Source organism: Furipterus horrens, unplaced genomic scaffold (genome assembly GCF_987537825.1).
Source record: "Furipterus horrens unplaced genomic scaffold, mFurHor1.1.pri manual_scaffold_9, whole genome shotgun sequence".
NCBI lineage: Eukaryota > Metazoa > Chordata > Mammalia > Chiroptera > Furipteridae > Furipterus > Furipterus horrens.
This window is the reverse complement of record NW_028327179.1, coordinates 14,569,053-14,581,798: the sequence shown is the minus strand read 5'-3', so window position 1 is coordinate 14,581,798 and position 12,746 is coordinate 14,569,053. Positions and strand designations below refer to the sequence as shown.

The 12,746-nt window shown below is 36.8% G+C and overlaps 1 protein-coding gene across 1 annotated transcript in view; it reads left to right on the top strand.

The window, feature by feature from the left end:
* STK31 (serine/threonine kinase 31) overlaps window positions 1–12,746 on the top strand; it is a 72,093-nt gene that overhangs the window by 37,452 nt on the left and 21,895 nt on the right. Inside the window, 5 exon segments of the mRNA XM_090287801.1 lie at window positions 3,891–4,070; window positions 5,637–5,753; window positions 6,999–7,118; window positions 11,223–11,354; window positions 12,248–12,349. Of these exon segments, the coding sequence (XP_090143927.1) occupies window positions 3,891–4,070; window positions 5,637–5,753; window positions 6,999–7,118; window positions 11,223–11,354; window positions 12,248–12,349 (651 nt within the window).

The window sequence follows — 12,746 nt, the reverse complement described above, 5'->3', positions numbered from 1 at the left end:
TAGTTATTTTTGATTGTATATAGGAATACTATTGATTTTTATATGTTGATGTTCCTCTGGCAACTCTGCTGAACTCTTTTAGTTCTCAGTTTTCTATTGATACTCTTTCAGCTTTTTGTGTGGTTGTATCATTTGAAAACATTAACCCTCTTGTATTCCTTCTGCCTTTTACACACCTTTGAATTTCTGCTGCCTTGGCCAGTATAGTTAGTACCAAGTTGAGTAGTAGCTATATTAGCTGATATCCTTGTCTTGTTTTAGACTTCAGGGAATGAGGTTTCTAGAGAGTTGGAGAAAAGAGTATTCAGGGACATCTGGGCACTGTGTCTTTCTTGTTGCCCTGGGTGAAGATGTCATTTCGGTGGTACTGTGTATGGTGCAGGATCCATTGGAGCCCTGGCTGAAACATTGTCTTGGATGGAATTGCATGATTAGTGTAAGTTCTTCCAGAATGGTAAAGTAAGCCTGGCATATGAAAGGGCAGTGGTCTGCAATGCAACTTCTACTTTACCCTCCAGAGTTTTATTTCTTCTCATTAATTCTTAGTAAACACAGGGAAGGGTCTGCAATGAAGATAATTTTTAAAGCTCTTTTCTTTTTAAAGTTTGATCTTAAAAGACTTTTTGCTATATCTGGTTTGTCTTTCAACTGTTTCCCTAGGTCACAAGAATATTCTTTAAATTTCTCCTTATTTTGCTGAGAAATAGTTTGATTTGTATTTATATTCAAGTAATTAAGAAATATAACTTCAGTAATGAAGCTCAGCCAAAGAAATTAAATGTCATGATTTCTGATTTCCTCACCATTTATTGAGACTTTTTTTTTGTGGCTTACAATACATGGTTGATTTCTGCTCCTTATAAGTTCAAAAACTTAGTTTTTGGCCTCATCAGTTTATCAGTTCTGGGTTATTTTTGTTTATGTTGTAATTTATTTTCTTATATATTTTAATTCTTTAAATTGTTCAAAATATTTCAATGCTGTATTGGTGAGTGTTAATGTATTCATGATTGTTATGTATTTTAAACAGTGTTTTCTTTTTAACCACTGTGTGACCTTACCTTTTCCTTAAGTTGTTTTGGGATAAATTTTTTTTCCCTTTTAAAATTTCTGTTTTACCTGTCTTTTTGGTTAATACTTGCTTTGCATATTGTTTTTCCCCCAGCTTTAAGTGTCTCTCTTAGACAAGAGACTAATAGATCAATTTAAAAAAGAATCTGACCTATAAATCTGTCTTTTGATGGATAACTTAGTCAGGCTTTATATTTATAATTCCTCTTTTATTAGAACTTAATTCTCTGATCATTTTGTTTCCTTTAAAAATTTTTTTGTTGTTATTCTATTATAGTTGTCCCAATTTCTCCGCCCAGCCCACTCCGCCCTCCCACAGTCAACCCCCACACCGTTGTCCATGTCCATGGATCATTCATACATGTTCCATGTTGTGTTTCTGTTTATTGTGGATTCTCCTTTTCTTCTGTTCTACCTTCTGCCCCTAATATCATAGAACAGCCTCACTTGTCTTTGGTGTGTCCTCTTTCCCTGTATATCCCTTTCAAAAACCAACTAACCAAGCAACCATAGTTGTCTAGGATATTAGTCACAGTTTGTTATGGATATTATATGTGCTCACTCAGTTACATGAGAAATTTCGAAGTTATTTTCTCATTCTTATTGCGTAAGTTGCTGGGTGTCCCTTGGTTTTCTCTGTGTACTGGAGTATTTTGTTTAGAGCTTTCAGAGGGCTGGTTGTCATTGACTTGGTGAGTTAGTGAATGTCTCAGGTGTCTCAGGGTATCTCATTTAAACAATTGTGTACATTTAAGCACTTTAAATAGTTGTTTAGTTGGCTATAAAATATAGGTCCAAAGGCCACTTTTACTTCACAATAATAATCCATTGTCTTGTTTCCATAGTTGTTGACACCAGGCTGATTTTAGTCCTTCTGTGATCTGTTTTTTGCTCCTGGAAGTTTAACATTTTCGCTTGATTTTGCTCCTTAATTGCACTAAACCATATTTAAGTTTATATTTAATCTGAGTCAATTCAGTCTGAGGTTTTAATATCTTTCTTTAATAACTCTAGGAAATATTTGATAATTATTTAAGATATTGTCCTCCTTTCCCCCTCCCATCTCATTCATTTTTTTTTTTTTTCTCATTCTGGGACTTTGTTAGATGGATATTTAAACTCCTATCCTCTACATTTTTAATTACTTCTCAATTTGACTTACCGATCTAGCTCACTAATTGGTTCAGTCGATTATCCCTTCTGCTATTTAGCCAATCCATTGTGTTCTTTATTGCAAAGATTATTTCTTTCGTATTGTATAGCTTCAGCTGATTATTATTTATAACTACTTGGTTTTGCTTTGTATTTCCAAGATTCTTTCTTTTTGTTGAGAATATTTGTTAATGCTTATTTTGAGTTAATGCTGTTATCTGGGCCACTGATTTTGCTTCCTTTTTATAAGGTGACTTAATTTGTTATATTTCTTTCAGAGTGTTTATATTAGTTACAACTTCATTCTTCCCTGTACCTCCCGTTAAGATCTCATGTTCCCTTGGAGAACTGTAAGCTATCTTAGCTCCATGCTATTGTGCAGGTATGGGATGGTGTGATAGAGGAGCCCAGGGAAGGGTGAAAGCTTGGACCGTGCTCTCGAAGACTTCAGGCGGGTTTAGGGAACAGGGTGCACTCAGCTTCTAGGGTTGAGGTTGGGGCTCTACTTCCTGTTGGCTTCTCTTCTACTTGATCTTACTCTTCGGTGGGCCTCCCAGTTCCTCTGCTTCAGCCATGGCTCTTCTCCAGGGGCTGCCCTTAGGTGTCAGCGCTGTCAGGGGCTGGGCACCTCTCCTGTACTAGTTACCAGTTTTTGCCTCCTCTCGGTTGCTGTGCTGTGCTGGGCTGTGCTGGTGTAAACCCACTGCTTCCTGATTGTGCTGCTGCTTTCCTGCCTGCTGTGCGGGGGACAGAATGGCATCTGAAAAAAGTTCGCCTTTCACACGTGTGGTGCAGGCCTTCTCCCACTTGCATGGACTGGATTCGTTTTGTGTTAAACTATCCTCTGCCTTTCCAAGCGCTTCTCAGAGTTTTGTGATAAAAAATTTTGGAATCAAGTTTTTCTCTGGTTTCTGTGACATTTCTGGAGTTTGATTCCTGGAGAGAGCCAGGAGGTTCTCTTGTCTTTCTAGTCCTTTTAAAAATAGTTTTAAGTACATATGTATGTATAGTGTCTTTCCTTAATTGGAATTATTTGTACATTTGGTGTGTAGTTTATTTTAAAAATATTCGTTCTTAAATATATTTTTATTTTTATATTTATTTATAGAGAGAGGGGAAGGGAGGGAGAAGGAGTGGGAGAGAAACATCAGTGTGCAAGAGATACACCGATCAGTTGCCTCTCGCATGCCCCCAACTGGGGACCTGGCCCACGACCCAAGCATGCGCCCTGACTGGGAATTGAACCTGCCACCCCTTGGTTTGGTTTGCAGGCTAACGCTCAATCCATTGAGCCACACCATCCAGGGCTAGTTTATTTTTATTAAGCAGTAGATCTTGGAAACTTCCATGTCAGGATGAAACAGTAGTTGATTCTAATTTAAAGTCAGAGAGGAGAGGAGACTTTCTACTTAATTAAAGACCTAAGAATATAAAGCTTTCTATTTGTACGTAATCTTAATGCACTTAATAAACTTTCACTATTAGAATCCAAGTAAATCAGCTTTTAGGTGGTTTTATGTTTTTATGTCTGTCTAAATATTCTATTTTATTTATAAAATTCTCAAGGATAGGGATCCAACATACTACTTTTATCTCTCAGGTTCTAATGCAGCGCTTAAATCCTAATAGGAAGTTAAACTTTATTAAACAGAGATATCTCTCTTCAGGATTTGTCAGCCTCTTTAGAAGCAATCTATGGACAGGCAAACGAAGGGATAAGCTCTGAAGAAATACTTAAGAAATTTTACGACTGGAAGCGTGGTAAAAGAGAAGAGCTCAGCACTGTTAGAAGTGAAACAGAGGTTTCTCTGCAGTGTCTTGTGGCATGGTTCCAGAGCACCTTAAAGGTAGTAAGAGCTCTTGGCTCGGTAGCATAAACAAGGGAATTAAAAAAATATTTTTTCAAGTATAATTTACCTCTTTTCTGAGGGGGGTGGGTGGAGGAAGAGAGAGAGAATGAGAATGGATATGAATGTGAATGTGTGTGCTGGGAGGGAGGAGGGAGGAATTAACATGTTTCTAGTCTCTGTTTAGCACACATATGAAAACAACTTCAGCCGAGCAGTAGGTGTCAGATAATGTCACTGCAGTTTATTAGAAGTTGTGGGTATTTTGCAGCTATAGTGTAGAGATAAGGGTATGTAAAAAAAACCTGTGCTTTCAAGGATAGAGTGTTCCTCTTTTTTGTTTTCTTTTTCTAGCAAGATATGTTTTAACATTAGTTAGCCAGCTAGTCTTGCTTAAAATGATATGTTAATTAGCATTGTTTAAGACTTTTGAGTTTTAGATATCTTAAAATCTTAAAGATACCTAAAATAAATGGAGAATATCAGTCTCAGTTGGTATTAGAGATTAGAAAAGATGTTTTGTATATCATTCTTTTTAGTCTTGTTTGTTATTATAAAAAGCAGCGTGTAATTTTCCAAAAAGGGGGGAGCATGTGGGTCTGTTTAATGTACTGCGAACTTTAATTAAATTTTAGCCCAATTTTGTTAATGATTCTCTTTTCGTCTGCTTTACAGCTTCCTTATTAGCTGGGGCAAGGACATCCATGGGTCATTTCTCTCATCTGTGGGAATGACTTCCAAAACAAATCTTTATCTCTTAACTACTAAAGGAACTCTTCGTTCTTTTTTTGATCCTTTCTTATAGATAATTAACATAACTAAGTTGTTTTATCCTCTTTTGTTATTGATCATAATTGTCTTTCTGTTTAGGTTAATTATCAATTATCCTCTTCTTTCATTTCCACAGCTGTTTCCCAAATCCAGATCTCCATAATAACAAATCCGAATATATGAAGTCAAAGTGACTGCTTATGACCTTTATGTTCTGTATTGTATTTTGGGCCCTTGATTTTATTCTGTTTAGCACCTTATTATAAAGTTTATTTCCTGATAGAAAATACCTTGTTTTTCTAATGAAATGGACCATTTGGGTTTAGTCTTTAATTCCAGATTCCTAAATACTAGTAAGTCATCAGTAAATACCAGGTATAATCATATTCCTTCCTCGTTCAGGAGGTAACATTTCTTGCCTAATACCTTTTAGATTGAAGTTTGCCACCTGAGCATTCCAGGTTCTTCACCAGTTTTTACTCAGACCGCCTCTTTTACCATTCCCCCAAAACATCTTGGTCTTATCTCTGTTTTTTCTTTTTTTCTTTTCATGCTTTTCCTCTATTGTTTTCTCACCTCTCTTAATTACTAACTACATTTAAAAGATTTAAATGTGTGTGATGCATCTGTACCTTTTTTTTCCCTGGTGCATAACTTATACAAGAGTAGTACTTGTCTTTCTTGTGTATCCTTATTTCCCTCACATTGCCCATTGCATAGGCTAATAAATGCTGTGCACAATACTAATTGAAATAATTAAATGAGATACTTCATGCTTTTATTTTTGCACATGAGGCTTTTGATCTATCTGTGGAAGATTCACCGACTTCTGAAGACACAATTGATAATATTGATGAAATCCTAGAGAAGGCTGAGGCAAGTGTCTGCAAAGAGCTGGAGATGTCTTTGATTGTGAGTATTGATATTTATTATTGCTTCCCTTGAAGCAATATGGCTTCTCTTGCTAGTTAGAAAGTATCAAGACTGGTTTTAGCATTTCTCTTAAAGGCCTATTTGAAATAGTAACAGTAGTTCTAATCCAAATACAAAACAAAATCTTATTCTTCCATAGTGTGGTATTTTCATTTTAATACAACATTTCACAGTAAAAATAAAATCTAATGTTCAATTTTAGGAAAACTGTTCTTAATCTAAATGTATCAGCTTTCTGTATCATTTGATATTTTAGTCCATCACACCCAGTGAATGTAAGGAAAGACCCCTAGAATTTGTGAAGATTTGAAATAAAATCTGTGAGAGCTTTGGGAGCAGATACACAAGGTTGATTAGTAGCTTCATTTCCCCAGTGTGTATATTCTCTGTTGCTGTGTCAAGTTAAGAATTAGTATAGTTCCTCAGAAGTATTTTATAATGTCAATATTGCTCACTGGGACTCTTCCAGTTTTTCAGCTACTTACTAAACTCTTAGTGGTAATGTTCTTCATTTTACTTATTTCTTTTTACTTTTTGTGATTTTATTTAGATTGGTATTAAAAATGTATACCATTACTGTATTCCCTTATTATCAATTAGTCCTTATTTAGGTGGTTTGTCAGACTTGATTTTTATTTTTTATTTTTTTATTCTCACCCAAGGACATGCTCATTGATTTTTCATTATATTTATTTAGAGGGGAAGGAAGAGAGAGAGGGAGAGAAACATTGACTAGTTGTCTCTTGCATGCTTCCCGACTGGGGACCAAACCCACAACCCAAGCATATGCCCTGATTGGGAATTGAACCCGTGACCTTTTGGCTTATGGGACGATGCTCCAACCAATTGAGCCACACTGGCCAGGACTGTCAGACTTGATTTTAAAAGTCATTGTTAACAGATGATTTCTAAAAGTAATTTGAAGTGTTTACATTCTATATAAGCATTGTTTAGTTCCTACATTTAGCATTGTAGTATCCCTGATTTCCTCTACTCCAGACAGCTCTAAGAATAATAGTGTAATGGGAGTAAAATTTCCCATATGAACATCTTTGACATCAATTTTTCTTTTATCTAGAAAAAGATTTGTGTTCAAGGAATATTTTGAACTGGATATAGAAATTTGTTAAAGGCATTTTTTTGAAGTTTATCCATTGTTATTGAAAGTTTTAACTATTTTGAATACTCCTTTGTCTATAATTCCATGTGTGTGATTTCATTTAGGAACAAAGTGATGCAGACAAGGAGATCATTTTAAATACATATAGTCAAATACTACACAAGATCCATTCAGAGGAAAGGCTTATTGCCACGGTACAATCCAAGCACAAGAACAGTATTGAGGTTGGATTATTCTTTATTTTACTTGTCTTACATATTGGTGCTTTATATTTTTTAATACCTAAACTTTTCTCAAGTATTTTAATATTCAGTGTGTGGGCAAATTATTTGTTATTACTAGCAAAGCATCATAGCCATTGTTAGCTGGTATACAAGAAGGGGGTGGGCCCAAAATGGAATTTATTTATAAAAAATAGTGTATTTATTCTTACATGTTCAAACTTCAGTCACCTTCAGAGTACTCTCCATTTGATGCAGTACACCTATTAAGACATTTTTCCACTGCTCAGAACGGTTTTTGAACTCGTTGATTTTGATGTCTTTTAGTGCTCCTGCTGTTTTTTATTTCACCTCTTCCACTTCGGCAAACATTTCTCTCTTTTTCATCTGGGGAAACAAAAATCACTTGGAGTGAGATTGGGTGAATGGGGAGGGTGAGGCATGGGAGTCATGCCATTTTTGGTAAAAAACTGCTAAATGCTCAGCGCCAAGGGGGCAGGTGCACTTGTAAATCATCCGTCATGAAATGGGCAGACACTTTCTTTCTGGGCCAAGATGGAGGCTTAGACGGACACGCTCGGTCTCCCTCTACAACTAGAGAGGAATACAACTACTTCAAAACAAAAGATAACTAGAAATTCCAGAAAATAAAGCTACACGGAAGCCCAACGTATGAAGTTATAAACCAGCGGCGCCCTTTGGGCAGGTAGGACGAGCGAAAGGGGGCGGTGCTGTTTGTGGTCGCACCTGGGACAGTGGCAGGGAGAACAATCCCGGCTGCAGTCGAACCCCGGCAGCTTGCAACCCCCACGCTGGGGAAAGCAGCCACCACATCGCCTTGAACAGTGAGGCCCAGAGGGCGGGAGGACGGATCCCGGTCTCCTAGCGGAATAACTGTGTGAATCCATCTTGGACCCCCGCTCCCACACAAAGCACCACAGCGCTGCAAAATAGGTTGCGGATCGCCACTGGTCGCTGGGCAGTGACGACAAAGTGCCGGTGAGAAAGGTTGCGGATCGGCGCGGGCCGCTGGGTTGTGATGACAAAGTGCCGGCGAGAAAGGTTGCGGATCGGCGCTGGTCGCTGGGTTGTGACGACAAAGGGCCACAGCGCCGCGAAAAAGGTTGCGGATCGCCGCTGGTCGCTGGGTCGTGACGAGTACACAGGCACTGCCCCCTATAGCCGGCCCAAGAAAACAAAACGCATCTGTCAAAATGAGGCAGACAACTATAGAAATCCCGGTGGCGCAGCTCACCAGGCAACAGATGAAGAATCTGACAGATGAACAAATAAGAAACCTGTCAGAGGCTCAGTTCAGGGCCATTGTTATCAGGTGGCTTACAGAATTAACAAAAGATCTGGAAAAAGATGAGAAAGAATCGAAAAACACTCATACTGAAAGGAACAAAACCACATACGAGACAGATGGTGAGGAAATAAAATCCAGAGTTCAAATCAACAAACCAGAACACAGAAAAGGAACAAACAGTCAACCAGTGCAGAGAGAAAAAACGGGAAGCAAGGAAAATGATGAGAGGATCAGAAACGTCTGGGACAGCTATAAAAGGCCCAACATAAGAATCATTGGTTTGCCAGAAGGCGAAGAAGGTGAACTAGAAATTGAAAAATTAAGTGAAAATATAATAAAGCAGAACTTCCCAAACTTGGGGAAGGAAATAGACTTACAGGTCCAGGAAGCACAGAGAGTTCCAAAACAACTGGACCCAGGGAGAACCACTCCAAGACACATTATAATCAAAATGCCAAAAGTTAAAGATAAAGAGAGAATCTTAAAAGCAGCAAGAGAGAAGAAAAGAATCATGTACAAAGGGGTCCCAATTGGACTATCAGCTGACTTCTCAAGGGAGACCCTGCAGGCAAGAAGGGACTGGCAAGAAATATTCAAAGTAATGAAAATCCAAAACCTACAACCACGAATACTCTATCCAGCGAAATTGTCATTCAGAATAGAAGGACAGAGAAAGTGTTTCCAGGACAAAATAAAACTGAAAGAGTTCATTAGATCCAAACCACTGTTATATGAGATGTTAAAGGGACTGGTTTAGAAAAAGGAGGATCAAAACTATGAAATCTAAAATGAAAACTGCATCACAAGAAACAACAACAGAAGCTAGGGAATTGAAACAAAGGCAAACTAAACAGGCAACGAGAGTGGAAAAAGAACTATAGGTATGGGGAGCATATTGGGGGGTGGCAGCAGGGAGGGGGAATGGGGAGAGGGAGGGAGATGATATAGGAATTAAGGATCATGGTAGGAGGGAATGGAATAGACAGAGAGGTTGAGAAGAACTGTATGCACAACCAATGGACATGGTCTAAAAGGGGAGGACCACTGGAGGGAGGGGGGCCACCGGGTGGAGGGGAGCAGAGTGAAGGGAAATTGGGATAAATGTAACATTATAATCAATAAAAGACATTAAAAAAAAAAAAAGAAATGGGCAAACACGTTGAAAGACTCTTCAAAAAAAAAAATTCACTGAGGCAGATTGCAGCCTCTCAACAACGCCAGCTGGTGCACTGATACAGATGGGTTCCTACAACATTCACCTAGCAGGGCAAGCCAGTACTACAAGGAGCCCACCCACCAGAAGATAATTCCATTTTGGGGGGGTCCCCTCTTGTATAATTAAATTTACCCTGCAGCTTTCTCACATTTTTCAGCCTTAATAGAATTTAAGAGGGTTAGGGCTTTGCTTTGGATTTGATTTTGGCTTAAGGAAATGTGATTGGTTTGATCTTCTCTCCAGACCACTAAACTTTTTCCATATTAGCAGTAATGCTGTTTCGCTCTCTTACCATTTGTGTGTTCACGGGAGTAGCACTTTTAATTTAGAATTTTTCTTTTGCATTCACAGCTTGGCTTGCTGACTAAAGATGACTAGGCTTCTAGCCTAGCTCAGCTTTCAGTAGTCTTCTTCACTAAGCTTAATCATTTCTAGCTTTTAAGTGGGAGGTGTGTGGCTCTTCTTTCACTTGAACACTTAAGAGGCCGTTGTGGGGTTATTAATTGGCCTGATTTCATTATTGTGTCCCAGGAAATAGGGAGGCCCAAGGAGAAGGAGAGAGGTGGGGGAATGGCTGATTGGTGGAGCAGTCAAAACACACACATTTGTTGGTTAAGTTTGCTGTCTTGTGTGGGCGTGGTTTATGGTCCTACAAAAACAATTACAATGATAATTTCAAAGATCACTGATCACAGCTCACCATAACAAATAAAATGATAATGAAAAATTTTGGAATACTGTGAGAATTACCAAAATGTGACACAAAGACACAGAATGAGCAAATGGTGTTGGAAAGATGGTGTTGATAGATTTGCCTGGTGCAGGGTTGCCACAAACCTTCAGTTTGTAAAATGTGCAGTAACTGCGAAGTGTGATCAAGTGAAGCACAGTAAAATGAGGTGTGTCTGTATTTCCTTTTTGTATGGTGGCTTGGATGTGTATATGTATATAATGTGCATTATATGATTTTGTAAGCTATTTTGAAAATATTTTCTCATTTAATGGTGTGTTATGAACATTTTCCAATATAAGTCATTTTGAGTGACTAAAACATCATCCCTCATATAGATATTTAACCTTTCCTCTGTATTAGACATTAAGGTTACTTCCAATTTTTTTTTACCATCAGTAATATTGTATGTAATCTTTGTATATAATTTTATGTCTGTTTCCTCAGATAGGTTCCTTAAAAAATTATTAATTACTAAGTCAAAAGGAATGAACATTCTTAAAACTTGATACATATTATCAAACTACTTTTGTGAAAGGTAATTTTAGTTTGCATCCTCACTAGAAATTCCAGTTTGCTCCTCTCTAGCAAAGTATGCCTTACTGTATGTATCAGCTTGAGATATTTCTTTTACCTTTGCTACTTTGATTACTGGAACAGATATTCTTCTAACTAGAAATATGAATAATTAAGAAATCAAGTGGTAGAATTATCTTGTCAAAAATTGTAGACTTTCTTATTTCAACCTCAATTCAGTAAATACTAATTGAACCTTAATATATAAATAATAAATAATTAGTAAGTTATTATGTTGTCTATTTTGAAAATGTAATGATTCTTTCTCTTACGCAGTTTGAGAAGCAGATTATTCAATGTGTAAATAAGAGTCCCAATCTGGATGACTTGTTGTCCATTAAAAAGACACTGAGAAGCTTAAAAGCGCGACTGAGGTGGAAATTGGTTGAAAAGAATAATTTAGAAGAAGTAAGCAAACAGTTGGTTCTTAAACTCTTTGTGTACCTCTACTTGGGCTCTGCTTTATAAAAGTGAGGTGTAAATGGACCCTTTAAAATCGAATCACTATTCACATTTTGTTTTATATATTTTATCCTGTTTCTTTTGTACATGTAAATAAAATTATTGTATTAATATTTAAACATTTTTTCATATCACTAAATGTTCTTTAAAAACAGTTTACGTGGCTGCCTTGGTTTTCAGTAACAAATATTTTTGAATACTTTGAGAAAAAACTTTTTGGTTTGGACTGTTACATAATGTCTATTATAATGCAAGTCTACTACATGCAAGGTGATGGGGCGTTCCCCAAAGGTAGAATTTTGTCATAAAGAATTTTAAAAATCATGATGTCTTTTGTTTACTTCTTTTTTAATGACTGGACATACTATTTTTTGTAAAATTTTAAGTTGTTTTTATATGATAATAGAACTAGAATTAGGACATTCTAATCTAAAGTAACTTCCTTCCTTAGGCTTGCAACTGTGAAACTTAGGGATTCTTAGTGTACCCTTGAGAATTCAGTTCTTGGCATTTACTTTGGGCTGGCAGTTGGCCATCTTCATTGTAGAGAAATTCTAGATCAAATTAAGAGATGAGAAAAATCTGTGTAATTGATTTTATTTCTTTATTTTTTATAATTCATTATTGTAGGCTTTGGAAAGGTGGTGTTAGGATAAGCTAATAACTTAATTCAACAAGTGTTATGAGAGTCTATTATGTGCTAGGTACAGAAGGATATATAGGAATCTATATAGAGACAGTGATTTGCTATAGCAGTTGAATTCACACTTGCTAGGAAGACTTATTTTCAGTCTACTTCAACAAACCTGTAAGATCACTTATCTTCTTTCTGATTAAAGTCTGATGACCTTGATGAATCTGAAATTGAGAAAGTAAAACAAGAAATAACTCTATTGCGCAATAGTGTCATTCAGGAAATTTACCGTGAGCAGGAGGAATATGTAAGTATTTGATTCTTTGAAGTTTTGAATTAGTTGTACTAGAAATTGAATTAATATATCCATTTTATGAAGTGGACTATAATCACAAAGATAGAGATTATATTGGCATAGTTATGTTGGCATAGTAATGTTTAAAGTTAGAAATTAATTTTTGATGATGAAGTAATTTATAACTATTGTATCATATGTGGAAATCACATCAAATTATAAAGAAGAAAATCTTCATTTGTAATTTTCCTACTCGGTGGTAACAGTAGTAATCAATTAATTTTTTTAAGTATAATTTATTGATTATGTTGTAACAGTAGTCCCAATTTTTTTCCCTTAGCTCCCCTCTGCCCTGTACCCCACTTTCCTCCAGCAATCCCACCCCCCTTAGTTCATGTCCATGGGTCGT